The sequence below is a fragment of the Pseudoliparis swirei genome, chromosome 5 (genome assembly GCF_029220125.1).
Source record: "Pseudoliparis swirei isolate HS2019 ecotype Mariana Trench chromosome 5, NWPU_hadal_v1, whole genome shotgun sequence".
Taxonomy (NCBI): Eukaryota; Metazoa; Chordata; class Actinopteri; order Perciformes; family Liparidae; genus Pseudoliparis; species Pseudoliparis swirei.
Genome location: NC_079392.1, coordinates 22932155 through 22953395, shown reverse-complemented (window position 1 = coordinate 22953395; position 21241 = coordinate 22932155). Strand labels below are relative to the sequence as shown.

The 21241-nt window shown below is 45.1% G+C and overlaps 1 protein-coding gene across 1 annotated transcript in view; it reads right to left on the bottom strand.

Annotated features, from left to right (window-relative positions):
• ell (elongation factor RNA polymerase II) overlaps positions 1-21241 on the bottom strand; it is a 38639-nt gene that overhangs the window by 2981 nt on the left and 14417 nt on the right. Inside the window, exons 2-11 of the mRNA XM_056415625.1 lie at positions 20932-20976; positions 11268-11389; positions 9905-10068; positions 8242-8492; positions 8033-8157; positions 4491-4572; positions 1810-2428; positions 1489-1555; positions 175-346; positions 20-64 (exon numbers count right to left, since the gene is read on the bottom strand). Of these exons, the coding sequence (XP_056271600.1) occupies positions 20-64; positions 175-346; positions 1489-1555; positions 1810-2428; positions 4491-4572; positions 8033-8157; positions 8242-8492; positions 9905-10068; positions 11268-11389; positions 20932-20976 (1692 nt within the window). The remainder of the gene's footprint in view (positions 1-19; positions 65-174; positions 347-1488; positions 1556-1809; positions 2429-4490; positions 4573-8032; positions 8158-8241; positions 8493-9904; positions 10069-11267; positions 11390-20931; positions 20977-21241) is intronic.

Sequence of the window (21241 nt, the reverse complement as noted above, 5' to 3'; positions counted from 1 at the left end):
TAGCGGGACTTAAACGTACCTTTTTTATTTTATGATACTCTTGAAGTATCTGATTGTGGATTGTCTGTGTAGAGAACACACACACAGAGATACAACAAATAAATAACAAGATAAGGGGTACGGACATCACTGATTGGGCATGTTTTGGAACATGTCGTGCTCTGGGGAATCTACCTTGTACTTGTCTGTGCCTTGGTGGAGCTGTTTGAGCTCGTTGTCGAGCACAGTGAACTGCCGGGTGATGCCGTCTATCCGGGCGTGCAGACCCCGGTACTCACTGTACTCGCCGTTGAAATCGTTTTTATACCTCTGACGCTGCTCCGGAGCGACGATCACCGTGTACTTCCTACGAGGGCGAGGAGAGCAAATATGTACAAAATAAATCATATTTAATTTTTAAAAAAGGAAAGAAACAAAAAGAATACATGAACATCTCATCATCTTAAGTGACAGGAACAATGGGGAGACTTGAGAAAACAATGACATTAATTAACTAGAATGGGCACTCGGTAGAGCGCATACCTTCGCATATCACAAGATTGGGCATTGAATTATGAACATTTTGGCATTAGTTGCATGCCAATTGGACAAAAATGTATCGTGCTATGGTAAAAAAAGAGTTTGACCTTTCCATGACCTTGACCTTTGACCCGATTGATCCCAAAATCTAATCAAATGGTCCCCGGATAATAACCAATCATCCCACCAAATTTCATGCGATTCAAGAGCATTTTGACCTGTTCATGACCTTTGACCTTGACCTTTGACCCGATCGATCCCAAAATCTAATCAACTGGTCCCCGGATAATAAACAATCATCCCACCAAATTTCATGCGATTCAAGAACATTTTGACCTGTTCATGACCTTTGACCTTGACCCGATCGATCCCAAAATCTAGTCAACTGGTCCCCGGATAATAAACAATCATCCCACCAAATTTCATGCGATTCGGTTCAATACTTTTTGAGTTCTGCGAAAGATTTTGACCTGTTCATGACCTTTGACCCGATCGATCCCAAAATCTAATCAACTGGTCCCCGGATAATAAACAATCATCCCACCAAATTTCATGCGATTCGGTTCAATACTTTTTGAGATTTGCGAATAACACGCATACAAATAAATAAATAAATAAATAAATACACGGCGATCAAAACATAACCTTCCGGCATTTTCAATGCGAAGGTAACTATAACCTCTCTAGGACGATATATTGTCTGAGAATCAACAATATTATTCTCATTTTAGGATCTTTTATGCCACCGTTATGTTAAGAAAAAACAAAAGGTTCAAAGAGGAATTCACTTAAAATTCACAAAGAATATTCAGATATTGGAATGGGAAATTACTTTGAAAATATCCTGAATAAATAAATAAAAGCAAACAAAAAACACAAAATGCTATCTCCATATATATAATATATATATATCATACGTGAAGCTCAGCCGGTGGTTTTTAAGTCTAAAACCGTGCATTAAATACTCACAATAAATAGGCTGCCACCTCAGATGACGACGTGGGAATACTGGTACTGTTGCACATCCCATTCAGATCTAAAGCAGTCACACGGGGAGAGAAGAGCCGTTGGATTCACAGGTGTGCATCTGAGGTTATTGAAGGCATAAACACTGAACACCAGGGGTCTCCGTTTAGTCACCGAGTCACACACACTGGTCACATCTCTGTCACAGGGATGACTAACTGGTGTCCCTCCACATGGAGAGAACTACTTTTATTCAGAAATACATCTATGTCTGTGGCAAGAGCTGCGAATGATGCGGTGTGTGTATGTGTGTGTTGCCCTCACCTGTGCTTTTGTGTGGAATACTGTTGCTTTTGAGGTTTCCGGGGCTCAGCTCACAGACCGGGTTGGGCTCAGGCACACGTTCCCCACGACTCTTCCTCTCCTTCTCCTGAGCCCTTTCCTTCACCCTCCCCTTGTCTTTGCTCTTCTCCTTGTCTTTATGCTTTTTGGACTTCTTCCTGGACTTGCTGTTGAAAGACGACGGACTCTTGTCCCGAGGAGCGGCCGGGCCCGCGTGTCCGGGAGACGACGTGCCGACGCCGGGCGCCGGGCCCGAGAGCAGCGAGGGCTGCTGGCCGAGCCGCTCGGCCGCGGCGGTTTCCTGAGAGTCGCAATCCCTCCCGTTGTGGCTGGAGTCGTTGCTGACGTCCGACAGTGCTTCGAAAGGACGGGGGATGTCGAGCAGAGGGAGCTGCTGGGAGCCGCCGGACGTCACGCCGCCGTCCGACATCGAAACCGCCACCGAAACCGCCACGCCTCCCTGAGCGCCGCCCGCCTCCCCCCGCCCATTGGAGGAGCCGAGCTTGCCGTTAACCGGGGCTGTTGCAGCCTTGCTGGCGAGATGCGATATCCGGGGCTTTTTGTTGGCGAGCGGGTCGATGAAGTCGGCAGCCGGTCGTTTCTGGCAGGAAAGAAGCAGAAATTGCGCTTTTTAGTCGCGAACCCAGAATAGGGTTCAAAATGAATTAAAGTCATCTCAGGAGTGAGAGGGAGGGAAAGTCCAGTCCAGGTCAGAACTAAAAGGGTCCGAGCCGTAGGCGACCGGATCTAGTACGTGCAGATAGATGGAGGAAGCAACACAGAAGAAAGAGGAGAACAGGAAGAGCAGCACAGGGTCTGTATTCTCAGTCGCACTAAGAATAGGATGACTGGGCCGTCTTTTCACAACACCAGGGATTAAATTACAGGCCCAGCCCAAATTCATGTCGTTGGGAGTGGCCGACCCAATCGCCGCGTGGACTACTTTTAGGTTCTGGAACAACAACAACAGAAACCAGCTCCTTTTGGACAGCTTGGTCCCTTTCTTTATATCCAAAAAGCTATTCTGACACTGCGCAGTAGAAATACACAACGCTGGAGGCTCGACCGGGGGAGAACCCAGACGTTCACCAACGCCGACGTGCGTTTTGCGTCGATGTCGTCTTGCGCTGGGGGCCACGTCCGTGTGATCGCTGACATCGCGAGGAGACGGAACACAGAGGGACCGAGACTGTGATGAAGGCCGGGGCCATATATTGTTACTTTATCGATATTGGGATGAGAGAATAGATATCGTCCTACATTTTTTGCCATCTGAATATTGCATACGCGTTATCTTTTTATGCTTTAAAAAAAAAAAGGCCGCATTACAGTGATGCAATGTGCTGAGCTGTTCCATTTGTTGGCATTATCCCCAAACTCATATCTACATTATTTATCAAAAATGTCATTGCCTACTTTGGGGAAGAACCATTAATCAATCATGTGATGCTGTTGCTATATTGAGAAGGGTATTTGTTCTGAAATATTGCAATATACGTCTGGGAGAATATTACTAAATATAAAAAACGTTTACCCCAACAAAAAAGTGAAGATGGAGAGATTTTACATTTTTAGTTTACGTGAACCAGTGCGAATGGAAAACCTCGAAAGAAATGCCAGCAAGCTATTTTTTGCATTCATGTGTCTGTGTGGTCCCGCCCCGTCTGCTGCCCTGCAGCTCTCACTGATTTCTCCCTCACCCATCTGAGGTTTACTCACCGGTCTACCTGCTGAGCGGCTCTCTGTACCGAGAGCCCGGGGAACCATTTTCTTGTTTGTTTGTGTGCTGTGTTTACCGAGGGAGAGAGCGGACAGGAAGAGCCGTTCAGTAAGTGTCTGAGGTGAGGAGAACCTGAGAGGACGGAGCTATTAATACACGCAGCAGCAGCTCCTCCCCCGACTACCTAAAGGAAGTGTAAACAGCCGTTAGACTCAGGAGTCTGGACTGACCTAAAAAAAAAGAGCAGGACAAGAAATATGAAAACAAAAAAATTATGAACTAAAGTGTACCAGCGGGGCCATTTAGTTTAATAACAAGGCTTCGGTGCTCATGCAAACAATGTATGTTTATCAAAAGCTTATTGGAAAACTCACAACAACCATTAGTCAGCAGTACTGGTCAACTGTAAAAAGTTCAGAAAACATTTAGAGCAGATGGGAATTCACTGAAAAGCAGCGAGGGGAAACAAATCAGTCGAGAAAGGATAAAAAAAAGAAAGAAAAAGAAAACCCTTTTTTTCTGGGATATACCAGAAACCTCCAGACTGCAGGGACAACCCAGTGACACGGCTGAGGGTAAACATGTAAAGAATCTTTGTCACCAATATCCACACAAAACCATTTCTACTGGATCAGAAGGAAAATAAATAACTGAAGTCAAACAAGCTCTGGTTAAAGATTAGCCATGCAGAGCAAACTCTGTAATGTCAGCGAGCCCAAACAATAACGATGTAGAAATAAATCAAACAAAGACATACAGGCACCTTTAAAATCCAAAGATTTTTTTTATTTAAATTTTTTGAAAGAAAATGTTGCACGCCTCATTTGCATCTTTAGCGACACGTTTCGCTCTTCTTAAATATCATCAACAGGCGCTCGCCACCGGGGAAGAGGAGTTACTGGACGCATGGGAGGAAAGCTGGAAGAGGGAACAGGAAGCTTACCGACGGCGAGCTGCCGGCCAGCTCTTTGGGCGGGCTCTCCAGTGGAGGGGCGGAGCTGTTCAGGGTCGCCTGGCTCTGTTTTCTAAAGAGAGGGAACACAAGCGTATGAGGACAGATGCACAGGACGACAAAAAGAAGAAGAAGCTAGATCTCTTTTCGACAGAATCTCTACTGTAACCTGAACGACAGGAACAGCGCTTCATCTATTCAACCATTTGCATACAATTTCACAAAAATTTGTCAGTGCTTTTACAAATGTATCTCTACACACCTGCCCCCCCCAAAAAAAACCCGGACCAGGAAAAAAACTCCCAAATAACCCTTCAGGGAAAAAAAAAAGAAAAACCTGAGGAGAAACAAGGAGGAGGATCCTCCTAGTCCATCAGGCAGATGGCGGGAGTCAGGAGGACAGTGGGGACAGTAGGGAGCAGGAATTCCAGCAGGCAGACGACGATATCCATCATAGGCAGATAGGATCTATGCATCTCCCCGTCAGGACAAGAGGTCAAAAAAAAGAGGGAAAGGGAAAGCAGAGTTAGAGTGATTGAATGAGATGAGATGATTCATCAAAGAGAAGAGAAGAGAAAAAGAATGATGGGTGCATGCTGCACGCCGTCCCAGCTATAAGCCTATAGCAGCATATCAGCAGGGGAGGACAAACCCAAGGCAAACCAGCTCAGCCTAAACTATGTCAAAGAGAAAAGGGTAGGGTCTCTCTCTACTCGAGGGTGACTGTGCTGCCCTCCCGGACTGAAAGATTGGAAGCTGGTAAAAGAGGAGCTTGATAACCAAAGGCTCTGCTCCCATTCTCTACAAGTCGTCTTGATTAGTGAGGAGAGCTCTAGTGGGCAATAATAGTGCGACAAGCTCCTAAGATATGATGGAGCATCACGATTTTGGAGCCAGTGCAGAGCAGCACTAGTGCAGGAGTGATGTGATCTCTTCTTTTTTTTAGTGAGAACACGAGCTGCCCACCTGCTGAGGGGACACGGCAGCCGTAACGCAGCGACGTCATTGGCTAAAACCGGCTGCTTTCTGGTCCCTCAAAAGAGTAAAAGCCATCATGGAGATTCGTGTCCTTAAAAAGTAAAAAAAAAAAACCCACGTTGCTGCCGTTTCTCCAGCGACGAGCTAATCCTACACAAGTACGAGGGCATTAAATAACAAGTTGCTGTGCGGAGCCGAGTGGGTCGCTATGACAACAGAGCAAATGAGGGCCTACTTGACAAAGCAGCACTTTACCATAACCACACACACACTTCATGTCGGAAAAAAATGGACAGGGAATAACAGCAATTATTATAAAAGTCTGTTTCATACCAGTTGTAATAATCCGAATGTGCCACCGTCTCTCTCTCTCTCCGGCTGAAGAATGTGCGTGAGCTCACTGCAGGCTTACTTGAAGCTTGGAACAGTTTTGGCAGCACGTTCGAGGCGAGTGAGAAAGTGACACGGCGCTCTTCAGTGACGGCGCGGAAGCGAGAGAGACAGAATATGGCACTGCGGCTCACTTTGCGTGCACAGTTGTTGTCGTTGTCGGTTTATCAGACAATCTGCACGCTAAAAAGTTGACGCCGAGATGCAGCACATCCCCGATCCAACGGATCGACGACGGCTCACTCCCTGACCTCGTCCAGATGAGGCTCGAGTAACTCGGCGCTGCATTCAGAGCCAAGAATCATTTTAGGGTCAGGTGTGAAGAGACTGAACTCTAGATTAATCCATCACACGGCAAGTGACTAAACAAAGCAGCCAGATAGCAGCTCCACAGCCACGGGAAACAGCGTTGAACCAACTCATCCAGTCTTGGATTAGAACACAACACACACAGTTAATAATTCATTATTAACCCTTGTGTTGCCTTCGGGTCATTTTGACCCGATTCAATATTTAACCCTCCTGTCGCCTTCGGGTCAATTTGACCCGATTCAATGTTTAATGTCAGTGTTCTTTCGGGAGTCAACAAACAAACATAAAGTACCTCACACTTAAACTTGGAAAACAATATTAATTCTAATAATTTTCTGGAGATTTTAATAGCTGGGGTCATATTGACCTCAAGGGTAAAATATGTTAGTAAATATAAAGGTAACAGGAGGGTGAAACATTGAATCGGGTCATATTGACCCGAAGGCGACAGGAGGGTGAAACATTGAATCGGGTCAAATAGACCCGAAGGCAACACAAGGGTTAAACATGAAGTTCAGTACGCAGCATGTTTACCGATGGGGACAAAAAAAAAAAAAACAACAACGCTGCTCCAAACACGATTATGTAATCTGAAATGTGAAAGAGTGTGTTGTGCGCGCTGAGAGACATTATCAGAAGGGGACAGTTTGTCGCGCACACACACACACACACACACACACACACACACACACACACACACACACACACACACACACACACACACACACACACACACACACACACACACACACACACACACACACACACACACACACACACACACACACACACACACACACACACACACACACACACACACACACACACACACACACACACACACACACACACACACACACACACACACACACACACACACACACACACACACACACACACACACTTTGGTGGGAGGATATGGTTGTTAGTCAGCTGATAAAAGATAAATAAAATAGTGTAGCTAAAAGAGACACACAAACAGGGTGCACATATTACAGTTTGGCCAGAAAATGTGTAATCCAAATATGTAAACAATACTGCAAGGAGTCCTGTGTGAAACTTTGTTTACTTTGTAATTGCCCTGTGGCAGAAAGGTTGTGGTTTGTGTTAATGTACTAATGAGGCGTTTTAGTTCTTTATGTATTTAAATGAGGAGAATAAAACACCTAAAGTACAATACAGGACAAACAGCGACGTCAGTAGCGGCCTCAACACGAGCTGGACATCTCGGGTGAAATGGTTATTGCACTAAAGCGCCGAGCGTCCTTTAGAGTTGGACCCCAGGTAAAACTAAGCTAATCGTGGCGAACGGGAGCTATTCTCGAGTCCATTACATAAACACAAATTGAGTACCGGAGCATTGCATCCTGTTCTATTTATAGCCGGCTGGGAGCTTGCTTTTTTCCTTTGTGTCCCAGATCCTGAGAAAACAAGTTTTTCCAGCGGGCAGAAGGCCAGCAGCTCACCCCGCCAACAAAGACCAAATCCAGGAGAATTCAGGAGCGCACAGAAAACTTCCTGGAGACACAGCTGCTATTCCAACGAATATTTTAAAAGAAAAGGCGTGTTTTACACGTGCAGACTTTACGCATCATATAATTACAATAGCTGAGAATGAAATCAGCAAAATAAATACATATACCAAACAACAACAGCCGTGTCTTAATTAGTTATGCAACAGGATCATTTAAAAAAAGATAAGATTGTGTACGCATACTTGTCATTCCTCATTAGGACACACACACACACACAGAGAGAGACAGATAGAGACAGATAGAGAGAGAGAGATAATTTGGGCTGCTGAGAATCATCAGAACAGGGAGACATGTGGGGTTAAAGTGAGAGCGACATACTTAAACAGGATTCTCTTGAGAAGCTGCTGGTCTCCTTCTGTGTAGCCCGGCCAGTCCTTCTGGATCTCCTTATACAAAATGTCCTTCAATGTGAAGGTGTTGTCTTTCCCATTCAGGTTCGCCACCTAGGTAAGGAGAAAGAAGCACGAGTGAGCCTCCTCGCTTCTGAAGAGGCAACCGAGCAATATGTGTGTGTGTGTGTGTGAGACCTGTTGCAGGTAGCTATCCAGGGAGTCCTTGTCTAATGGCAAGAGGCCGTCTTTCTGCAACCTCAGGATGAGCTCGGGCTTCTTGTAAGGCTTGAGGGCCAGCAGGTGTGTGAGGCGCTCTCGGAGCGGCCGGTGCTGAGGCGTGCCCTTCTTTATCGTGCTGCTGGAGATGATGACGGGCCGAGACGTCCTCCGGAGCGGGGCCACGTCGGAGAGGCCAGGCGCCGGTTTCCGGATCTGAACCTTCTTGCCTGAGGGAGGGCGCAGGTACAGAGGCGGAGAAAGAGTTTGGCGTGAGGGAAGTCGGAGAAGGGTTCGTCGAGTTATGTTTACATGCACAACAATATTCTGAAAAGAGACAACACTCTGAATGCGATGTGTAAACATCATATTACGTTTGGATATTCCCGAATTAGGCCTCATTTCATTTTCTAAACATGTAGGATCTGCCATTTCTGGTTGGAAGGAGACACGCATACTTTCACCCGTCAAACACCGGGGTCTACTTATGTTTATCGGAATCGGCACCGCTGCATGTCCACAGGAATAGTTGCGAAATATTACTTGTCATCAGTCATCATCTTATTCGGAATATTGTCTTATTTCGAGAAAAAGGGCAACAAACCTGAATATGAGGTGCGAGTAAATGTAGTTTGTGTCATTTTCACACAGAAACTTCCCATTTTGATATTCAACAAATCCATTTATCTTCCCAACTAGTTTTAAGGGTTGGCAATTTTAATTTGTTTTCCCATTGCTGAGCATTTAAAATCCCAGGAAGGACACCGAAGCAGAACATGCTGGTAGAGGACGGCTTAGTGTTGCTTTGCGGCCGGCGGCCAACACTTGCTCGTTTTAACAGAAAATAAATATCATCTCAGTAAGAAATATATGTATTTCCGGCAGGAAGCTTCCATCTCAATGACTGATAATGGCGGCGGGAACCTGCAGAGGACTCATAAAAGATGCATCATGCACTCATTTTGAACCGTACACACATCAGCTCTCATCACCTGCTCCCACCGAGCCCTCTTTCAGGTGATTCACACCGAGTTGTGTGTTGCCTCCCACTGAGAACAAAACACGGTTTGGCTCCACGGCACACACGGAGTAGACATTCTTTGACTCGCAGCTCGGCGAAGAGGCTGACACTGGATTTCTTTCTCTGCGGCCAGTGAAGCCGCGCTACTGGGGTTTCCTACAGTCGCTGCGGCACAACGTGTTTTTAGTGGAGAAGGTCAGAGAGCGACACGAGGAGTCAGAAAGTTGACGTGTTCGGCCCGGGGATGTTTTTGCCTCGGTGCGCGTTCGAATTACAGCCGCGGAGTTGGCGAGAAAAAAAAGAAAAGATCAGTGTGCATGTGGCACATTAGCCGTGTGGCCATTGAGGAAGCCACCGCCATCACATTCAATAAAGTCAGAGTTACAGAGGAGGCATGCTGGCCCTTTGCCATTCAGACCCAGACAGCACGTCTGGTGCAATGTAGACACACACACACACCTTAATGGTGTTTAAATAAACATTCATCTCTTTTCTTCTTCTTCCCCCCCCCATCAACCAAAAGCAGAGCTATTATACAATATTGTTTTTTGCAGGTCCGTGACTGGGCCCATGTCTTGCTGACCGGCGCACGTTTGGCGGCGTGCCGTCATGTCTCCTCACCTACGTATCTCCCCCCGGGCTTGATGACGATGGCACTCCGACTGCGAGTCTCCTCCTCGACCTGGGCCATGTTCTCCCGGGCCTTCTGGTAGGAGTCGTCCGTGGCGCACACTGTAATCTTGTCCTGGATCCCGCCCAAACAATCCAGCTGAATGCTCCCTTCACTGCCAAAACAAAGAGGAGATTATGAGCGGTGGAAGACCCGGATTGAGCGTCCAGAAGCTTCAATGGAAAGAGAATGGAAAAGATGAGGGGGGGGGGGGGGGGAGAAATCGCTACTTATTTTAAAAACGGTACTCCATGATTATTTGGACAGACAATAAATAAAACAAGTTATATTAAAAGGGCATGCTACTTTAAAAACACATATCCACCAAGACAAGTCTCAGTTTGGACCTTAAATACATCTCAATATTGGCAACAACCCATCCCTTCACTGTGCATTCCTGCCTCGATGAAGAACCCCGAGGGCACAACTATTATATTTTCAATTTCCAGCCAACTGTATGATCCCCCAGTTCGACTCACCGCATCAAATGCCATTCTCTCCCGACTTTCCGGCTGCCTTTGATTCCCCACCACTTTGATGAGGCTTTGGCAGAAAATGAGGCGGCGCCGGCGCAGTCGGTGGAAGCAAAGCTCATTCGGGCTTTAGATCGGAACTCAAGGTAAAAAAACGCAGTCGGAGATGTGGATGACCTCCAGCCGACCCCACTTGTTCAGGAATATTTTTTTTGCGAATACGGTGTTCGGAATTTGGCCCGTCGGCGAGGCGGCGGCTCCTCGTCGTCGTTCCCCATTCTGTTCTTCTACTTCCTCCCCCTTCAACGCGGACATCTGGTGCCATTTGCTCGATTCGAGCGGCACATTCTGCTGCCCGTGTTCGGCCAGAGAAAGTCTGCAGAACACGTTTAATGGGTTTGGCGCTCAGAAGGGGATGGGCCCACATCTCAAGTTGCGTCATTGCAGTGCCGTGAAACAAAGAGGCCGCACTCGTCTGCACATCTTAAATAACCCTCACTTTGATTTACACTGCAAATATATATATTAAAAAAGCATGTGCTTTTATTTTGCATCTGCGCAGAATTTAAAAAACCATATTGTTTAATAAGTGTGTTCGACGGAGGCGGCTGGGAAGTATCACCGAGGATCTGAGTCACTTCGGGTTAGCCGTGTAAAACAAATATGTCGACGTGGCAACACTCATTTTGCAACTCCAAAGACCGTTGATTATTTCACACGGATGAAAGAAAGTATTCGCGTCAACAGTTGACAGAGAATCTGCGCGTCCGTGCAAAAGGAGAATCGGTTGCACGTTTGATGGAAGCGAGCCCAGTGAGTGAGAGTCGGTGTTTCCTTTCACCTGGTGATGTACTGCTGGATGCAGTCGAAGCTGCCCTGGGGGTTGTCTCTGCCCACGTTCGACAGGTAGAACGTAAACGACTGCAGTTCGCTGGAATTTTCGGACCGCGGTATTGAAATTTTCTGTTGACAAAAAAAACAAAACAGGAACATTGTGAAATCCATACAACCTTTCACATTCACTCGGCATCAGAACAATTCAAATTTACATCCTGCTCTAAATAAATCCGTTTCCAGGACAGTAATAGTTACATTATTGACCGCGCTGCCATACACACGTGTTTACGCCAATCTTTGATGGAGTTGTATATTATTAACACAAGTAAGACAAGCACCAAGAGAGGATGACTAACTGCACTCCACACCCTATTTGTAGACTTAAAACTCATTTATCTTTTTGATGTATTCAGTACTATAAACAAATGCCAGCTCTCTATTGCTTGAAACCCTGGCTCTGACTCGGCAGCGCTCCGAGTAAGCCGCAGGCATTTTCTCGCTGGCTTCAATAGACGCTGAAAAAAAACCTTACGAAATGCAGCTGAAATCTGCCGCTTTATATTCCTCCAGCTTATTTATGCCAGCAGAAGTCTGCGAGACTGCAGAGTGTTCCCAGTTATGTTCCCGACGTGCGATCGGCAGAACCGCAGGCCTCCTCCTCCTCCTCGTAGTTTAAACACCCCATGATTATCATATGTATACACGAGTGGATTCGTTTGACAAGTCCTGAAGAGACGCACGCTAGTTTAAAACCAATAGTACGGCCAGACGATTGTCGGTTGTTTTTTTGGGATTTTTTCCTTCCCTCCAGGAGGGCCCGGCGGGCTCGATCCCGGCTCGGCTCCGTTTTCCACCGCGTGAATTAAAGCGGCGTCGCAGACGGTGCATCACACCGAGCCACGGGAACAAAAGACGGCCAAATTAGACGGTTTTGGATCCCAGGTACAGGTTCTCTGGAGTGACTCATTGCCACCGACCTAACCTGGATCAGAGCTCGGCCGGTGACTCACCGGCTTCTCCTTCTCCTTCTTCAGTGCAGCTGGGACCGACATGCGGTAGGCAGCGCAGCTCCGTTAACAAAAGGTCCCAACGCGTATAAAGGCTGCAGGTGGCCTACTATAAATAAATACTATGTCCTTTACTTGCCCTGCTGGAAAACCAGTGCTCTCAGTTGTCCTTTGTGCACCACTCCAGAGCAACATGACACACAGAGCCGCATACAGAAGAGTCAATAAGAGATCACATTTGAAACCACAACCCCGATTGTAGTAGTTTGTCGCCAACTGTCATAATGATAGCAAGTAATTTATTTCCATAGGTATATACATAACGTGTACATAGTGACAGGCATTGACAAAAAATGTCACCACTTCATCATTTTGTGCCCATTAGATGTTTGTGTGACATTGTGTGGAGTCACAATGACCTCTGACCACCGACATCTAATCTGTTCGGCATGAAGTGGATGTTTGGGCCAAATTTGAGGAACTCCCTCGAGGCGTTTCTCAGATATCGCAGACGGGGCGACCCGGAAAACATTCTGCCGTCGTCAGCGTGGTAAAAGATAAATAAATCCTAAAACTTCGATTCCATCACAAAGGACGGTCTGTAAACCCTCGCGAGGAGCCGGCCTGCCTCGGGGCAACGAGAACCTCTCACGTTGGAGTTCTGCCCGCTATTGCTCCGACGACACTAAACTAGTCTGCAGTTGCCCAAATACTCACTTGTATCTCTGCTTTAAAAACAATAACAATTTTATTTTTAAATCACATTTCTCAGGACCATTACACATCTTGCCATAGAGCTCAACGGCGATTTTCTGGAAAGCGGAATTCTCATTCATACACTGAATAAAAATGTATACTTGACGGTGGCTGGTCGACCTTTGGTGGTTACAACATTATAGCTATGGAATCGCAAAACAATGCTATAAACTGCTGCTAAAGCCACGAGTCCATATCAGATATTTTAAAAAACGAAGTCACGTATTGTCCGTCACGTCATGGAGAAGTATTATATATATTATTATATATCTATTATCCAACTTGCTTTCACCTGCTAATCCCTGACCCCGATACGACTCATACAGCTTGCCCAGTTTGTTTTCCTTTCTTTTTGTTCTGTTCTGTTAGTCTCTTGTTCCCTGTAAAGCGTCTTTGGGTACTTAGAAAAGCGCTATAGAAGTCTGAATTATTATTATCTATATTAAGTATTAATCTATATTAAGTATTATGATCCTGGCCAACTCTGCACTTTACTTTGTTTTCCTCCTGTATATTTAGTATTAAGTTTTGTTTTATATTTATTTTCATTGATGCTCTGATGTGCACCACTGCTGTGATTTTTGAAATTTCCCCACTGTGGGACGAATAAAGGAATATCATATGACACTACCCACAATGCTAAAGCGTAATGGCGCTCTGATTGAAGCAGCTCGCCGACACCGTGGACATGTTCACATCTCAACGGACAACTCGTGAGGACGCCAACATGGCGGCTCATTTGGAAACTTTCCTTCTATATATTAACAGAACAGTTCACCCCAAAGTTTCTGAAAACATTTGGAGGCAACAATTAAAGATCATTTGGTGAACGGTCAGTTTGAAAGTTTTCCCGGGAGATTATTCGCAATAGTTTATTGGATGAGTAATCTTAAAATAACAGCCGTGTACCTTTTGCCTTTTTCTCCATTTCTATTTTACTCAGACACATCTCGTAGGCGATGGAGAAAAGAAAAATGTTCTGGAACCGGAGCCGTTCAAAAAGTGTGCGGTTACCGTCCAACCCTCCGGTGTTTGTTGTATGGGGGTGTGAGCAGCGATGCCCGGTCCCAATTATGAAAAACCACATTGTAGGAAATCGTGATGTGGCATATACAGAGATATCGAGTGAGACGCTGTAACTATGGCGTCCTGCTAAAAAAAAAAAAACACCTACATTTACAGCGGACACTCATGTTCTGGTAGAAACACAGGAGATGAGAGATGATGAAGAGGGAGAGGAGCTGACAGGAAGGCAGAGTACAGAGGAGTGACTCAGCTGACTCACATTGTCGAGGATGAAGGCGCGAGAAGAGGATCCTCCACACCAAATGGTTCCGATTCAACAAACGTCTGAGTGTTGAAACCACGAACTTACTTATCCGTGAGAAAGTATTCGGGTGACCGCTGACACTGCCTTCCTCTCGCGCGTCTTCATTCAGGGTTCATACACATTTTGATCGATGGATTTCCAGGAGTGTAAACCAAATTTCCATGAAAAAACTGAAATACTCGGTATAAACATGAAAAATGTTGCGTATTGAGAGCGTACGCCGGATGTTATTTTGAGCGTCTTTCTTTAAAAATCATAATAATTATTTCAAACTCGGCGTAAATGAACATGTGATTACAACAAATTTCCAGGACTTTTCCAAAACTTTTATGATTTAAGTTTTTTCCATGACTTTTCCAGGCCTGGAAGTGACCATTTTAATTTTCCATGACCGTAAGAACCCCGTTTATTGTGCATCTATACTACACGACAGCCTCGCTGTGCACTGTGAGACCAAGCCATTTACATGCAAGCCATGTGTGTCTATATAAAAATAAATAAAGAAAGTATGTTCTTATGTCATGAGACGTACGTGTTCAATTTTGCGTGACGTTTGATGGCCATGTTTTTGTGTCAGAGGACCCCCTTGGAGATGCGGTGGTGCGTGTCGAGGGGTTGGAATGGGGGTAACGGGGCCGTGGGTACGGTTACTTCCCGCCAACACGTGTTCAGTATACTAGCTGCTTCCTCTTAGGGAAATCAAAACAAAAAAAAAACCTTCCGTTAGAATCAGTTAAACTTGCAAATTTAAAAAATAAAGAGCCTCAAGAGCTTTCGCCTGCTGTTGCCGCAAAACAAGAGCAACGGAAAACAAAGCGGCGGCGCAGACTTTAAAGAGCGCCGGGAGATTACTCCCAAAACACTGGATGAAAGGCAGCGGCTGACAACGAAGCAGTCCATCTCCACGAGTAATAATCCCCTTTATATAGCGTTTCTAAATGGTGGAAGTGGATTTTAAACAGGTGTTCCAACCACCCCCTCCTTGTGCAGCCTGCAGCGAGCCTCATTTTCTCATTCTGTATGACATCCAGCAAACAAAGCCTCTTTTTTTTTTTTACGGTTGGGGGAGATGGAGAGCGCCGACCCCCCACGCACTCATCCGCGACAGAGAGAAAAAAAAACTAATCAGACAGAGGCCTGACACACAAAGACGACGTCAAAGATGATGACAAAGGCTGACTGTTGGAGTGCTTTGCACTTGGCGTCGCCTCGCGTCGCCCATTTCTCCTCCTGTTAAAAGCAGAACACACTGTAGAGACGGCAACGGGCAGCTGACGCTCGACACGCACGTGTGATCTACGTCCGAGTGACCAATGCAGTCACTTGGAGAGGAAACCTACCGAGCCTTCTATCGTTACGCCAACGTACACACTATCATGAAACGTTAAGAGGGCTGTGTTGGAGCACCACTGGAAATGTACACAATATTATGAAACATTCAGAAGAGGGCTGTGTTGGCGCTATTTAATTTGACTTTTGCATTTAGGTTTTATTGTAAAGTAATATCGATTATTTATTGCTTATTGCCTTCGCATTGAAAATGCGGAAGGTTATGTTTTGATCGCCGTGTATTTATTTATTTATTTGTATGCGTGTGCCTCGCATAACTCAAAAAGTATTAAACCGAATCGCATGAAGTTTGGTGGGATGATTGGTTATTATCCGGGGACCATTTGATTAGATTTTGGGATCGATCGGGTCAAAGTCATGAAAAGGTCAAAATCTTCTTTTTACCATTGTCAATTTCTATCCAATTGGCATGCAACTAATGCCAAAATGTTCATAATTCAATGCCCGATCTTGTCATATGCGAAGGTATGCGCTCTACCGAGGGCCCGTTCTAGTTTAGGTTATATTTTTGATACGTTAGTTGTTTCTTATGATAGTTGTAGTTTAGTTTAATATATTTAGGTTTAGGTTCACTGATTGGGTAACACTGGGCACCTGTGGTTATATGGAGAGGTGAGTAGGCACAGGACCAGCATGCACCAGGGTGGCCGATGGTTTTTTACCACAGCACAGAGAGGAAGTGTCAACATTTTGTTGTTGTTGTTGGTTTAAGAAATAAATTATCGGATTAATAACAGGCGGAAATGGACATTACTTTCTTTTGCATGCGTCAACAGCGAAATCCACGGTGCATCAGTGGCGGTTTGATTTATAGTTTTGTTTGAAGTTGAAGGACAAACGGCCACGACAGGCTGCATTAGTCCAATCGTTGATTCATTGAGTAATCAGATATGAAGTAAAATGTACAAAAGAGAAAACGGGATTGATTGAACTACTAAACTCGATGAACTCCAAACTTTAATTACTTAAATAGCATCCACTATTATTAGCTTTAAGGCACATCATAACGATATAAATCGACTTTCGCTCAATACTCATTTGACTCGATCGCTTCAGCCCGAGCCAGGAATATTAATTAATTAGGTCTGTGGTCTTTAGCTTGTGAAGATGAAGAGAAGAAAAGAGAGATGAGAACCAAACGCTGCTGGAGTGAAAAGCCATTCAGAGACAATTAAACACGCCAGAGTCAAACCGCAGCGGACGAGGGTCGACGAGAGTTAATGGCGCCTGCGATGGATTATTTTAGCCACATGCATTCAACAATGGCGGGTCATTGCAGTCGTTCCGTGTGGGTCGGGAGAAGACAACACCAGAGAGAGTCCAGATTCACCGACCAGGCTGAAGCTTTTCTGTATCGTCACGTGTTATGCAGCTTAAAACCTGAACCCTAACCCTCTGCGGCAGTTTTTCTTTAAATTCATTATTTTCTCAAAAGATGAAAGAAACTTGTTGTGCACACACACTCACGCCGTCAGAGCTCAGCGAGCGCTGCGCCAGAAGAATGAATATGAGTGAATGAATATGGGAGCGCATCCTGACAGCCAGGCCATCTGCTCTCTAATTTAGCCATTTTTCACACTTCTGACTGGTCACCAGTAACAGATTCTCCTCCACAGTGAACCTGCTGCATCGGTAAACAACGCGCAGTACTTTACTTTTTCAGCCTAAAAGCGTCAGATAACACACACACTCATCAGATTTCACATGATGCATATACTTCCTGTATTGCATTTCACTGCCTGGATGGAGATAGAGATTGAAAATGTAATGCTTGGGGAAGAAAAATTATTAAAAAGAAGAATGAAGAGTCTGGCTCTCTGCAGGATCGCAGTGTTCTGCACCGTGTCTTTCCCAATTTTACACAAAAAGTAAGACGGCGGGACCACATGTATCCAAACTCCTCGAGGATGCTTAAATAATGACTTTCTATTGTAAATGTATGAAAGCAGCTACACCAACAACGATAGAATAGCCGAGACAGATTCTTCAAGAAAAAAAAAAAGAGAGTTGCTAAGCTGCTGCTGCTGCCTGGGGGCTATCGATGAGTTTGGAAAGCATCAGTGGATTCCCCCATAGCAACACAACCAGTTTTAAAAATAAATGTAACAACTGGGTCTGCGAGTGTGTGTGTGTGTGTGTGTGTTGCACTGCATTGAGAATGAGGTGTTGGCAGATGTTGAGCTCTAATGTGACTGCAGCCGTCTGAGCGGTTTATGCTCGGTCGGGCCTTCGACACCTTAGCGTCCACTTTGAGAGTAAATTGCTGATGTACCTGTAGGTCACGATGTAAACAAGCAACTGGTCTAGTTATCGATTCATTGCATTCCTTGCACACTGTATTCAATGATGAATTAGGGGGAGCGAATAGTGTGGGCCCTGCTCCGTGTTCTTACTGCATCATTAAACTAGACCGGGCACTCGGTAGAGCGCATACCTTCGCATATCACAAGATTGGGCATTGAATTATGAACATGTTTGCATTAGTTGCATGCCAATTGGATACAAATTGACCGCGCTATGGTAAAAAGAAGATTTTGACTTTTTCATAACCTTGACCCCATTGATCCCAAAATCTAATCAAATGGTCCCCGGATAATAACCAATCATCCCACCAAATTTCATGCGATTCGGTTTAATACTTTTTGAGTTATGCGAGTAACACGCACACAAATAAATAAATAAATACACGGCGATCAAAACATAACCTTCTGCATTTTCAATGCGAAGGTAAAAAAGGAAAGAAGAGGATATTTCATCTCGTTTTTATACAACTTATTTTTCAGTTATTGGCCATCATGTTATTTTTTTGGAGCGATAACATTCTCCCCCCCCCCCCACCCACCCATGTCATCGCTGAGATATGGAGGATGAAGCAACTCTGGCTTCATGCAGAAGCACTTTGGGGGTAAACAACTCACTGATCCTCCTCGGCAAATGGATAAATTTGCAGAAGTTTAGACGCTGACTGGCGTAGCAGGCAAGCGACTGGTTAATAATTAATAACGCGTCTACCGCATGGACACGCAGTCAACCGGCTTTTGTCAATATGGTGCCAACCATTTCATATCTCATCTGATGACCTATGCAAAGTGCAGAGTAGGCAGAAGGGATGAAAGTGAGCCCCTAGGATGGATTGAGAGAGATATTCAGACATTTGATAAAGACAGAGACATCCCATTGGATGAATTGGGAGCACGTTGACAGTGATGTCCAAAGCAGGCAGCATCAGGATGTTCTGGACACATCTGGACAGCCGATTAAGTCTTTGGACACGTGGCAAGTCACGGAGCTGAACCAGCTAAACCTGCCAGAACCGGACCGCTCACAGGCCGCCTGCACGTCGGACAAGGCGGGCTCACGAACGCAGACCCCGCTTGTACCGAGAACGCTCGTGAAGTTGCCGATTGTCTTTTTGGGGACGGTTAGTTGCGCAGATAGAGAAGTACTGGCACCGCGGTGTGAGTTTTGTCATCATCATAAACATCCTGGCACCAGTTGCAGAAAGGGAGGCACAGTTCCTCGCATTCTAGGACATAAAAACGACGCTTCATTCCCACTCGTTCCCTTCCCTCGCGGAGGCGACTCGGTGTGTTCACGGATTCGCCCCGATGGCAGCGAAGAGGCGAGGCAGGAAGGGGCGACTTCAGCTTTGCTGCGGTGGTGAATATCAGCCGCAACGAACGCCTCAGCCTCGAGCCGCTTTATTACACGTGCCGTTCGCATCGATTCTCGTAAAAATGGTTGACGCTAGACGGGGCCTTCAACAACAGACTAACTAGAACGGGCACTCGGTAGAGCGCATACCTTCGCATATCACAAGATTGGGCATTGAATTATGAACATGTTGGCATTAGTTGCCAATTGGATAAAAATTGACCGCGCTATGGTAAAAAGATCTTGACCTTTCCATGACCTTGACCTTTGATCCCAAAATCGAATCAAATGGTCCCCGGATAATAACCAATCATCCCACCAAATTTCATGCGATTCGGTTTAAAACTTTTTTTGTTATGCGAATAACACGCATACAAATAAATGGCGATCAAAACATAACTCTCCGCATTTTCAATGCGAAGGTAATCACAACAAACCCATCAGGAGGTGATTATCAAACAAGTTCTGCTAGTTGTGGTAACTATGTACGATAACTGATTCTTTATTGGAAAACATTAGTTGTTCCCTTTATACCCTAAGACACTGGCGTCTCACATTTTCAAACCACCTTTCCTTGTTGGCTACCTTGCCAGCCATCACCACCACAGATTGATGAATGGATTATGTCGGATGTGGTTAAAGGTTCGTTTCTGCAGATGACTTGGTGAATACAGTCGGAGCAGATGACCCCTCCATTATGTCCCGATGGGAAGAGTCCACCTTGAATTTCCCCAGAATTCTGCAACGCTAGTCTACAGAGAGGTTTCAGAGAAACCAACAACTGAAGGTCAAGTTTCATAATCTCTCAAAGCGCCGACTATATGGGCCGACATTCGAGTCTACTGACAAAAAAGATTCGACAAAGAATACAAACAAACATCCTTCCTTCGTCTTTCAAAACGACATCTCAGGCCAACGCCACCCGTGAAGAAATACCGACGGAACAAGCGAGAAGTCATGAAGAACAAGGCAGCGAACGTGACATTTTAAGAGGTTTAGAGTATTTTTCCTGCCATGCAAGAGGGGCCAAGTTGACAAGTGGCACTTAGGAGCCAAAGTTAAATAAACCAAGTCTTGTGCTCAGTCACAAGGAGGCTGGGGAACATTTGCCTGATCAGGTCTCAGTGTATTAAGGTCAAGCCATGTTGCACATGACACAAATGGCATCATTAAATTTCCGCGCAGCTTTGCCAGCATCTTTCTCGCGACTCTCGGGCCGACACAACAAGACATAGCATGGAAGTGTCATGTTTTGGTTGGGTGGGTGTTGGTGGGGTGGGGGGCTTGCAGCTGACAGCATTGGTTTAATCACATGACTTGCTTTTGAAAGCACGTCAGTTGATGTCTGCGTCACAAAATGCTCTGTTGGAAGTTTAAATTCCTGTCAGGGCGTGATTGTAAATTCATGTCTGGCTTTAGAAATATTTTTTAGCCGCCACCTCTGTTGATTCATCTGGCCAACAGTACTAAAACCCCAAGAAAAACATTACTTTTAAATGTTCTTTATTTAAAAAAACAAAATTGTATGTATTGGATTGAAAGAGACAGAGAGGAGTGAAATATGTTCTTACCCCTTGGTTTCCATTAAATCTGATCAACGGTCGCGATGACAGGACCTATAAAAAAAAGACAAACAAGAGCATTGTTAAATACATTTCACAGAAAAATAAAAAATCATTAAAGCAATTTCCAGGGAAAACATTTTAGGTTCCCGTAATGAACTGCTGACACAGACATGTATTCAAGTCTGAGCATTTAATAAGATTAAAACAAAATAAAAATAACAGAACTATAAATAATTACTGGAAGCTTTACAAATGCTGCACTAAGGTTATGAGCTATGCTCGTTGACAGAGTTTAGCGACAGAGAAACCTTCATTT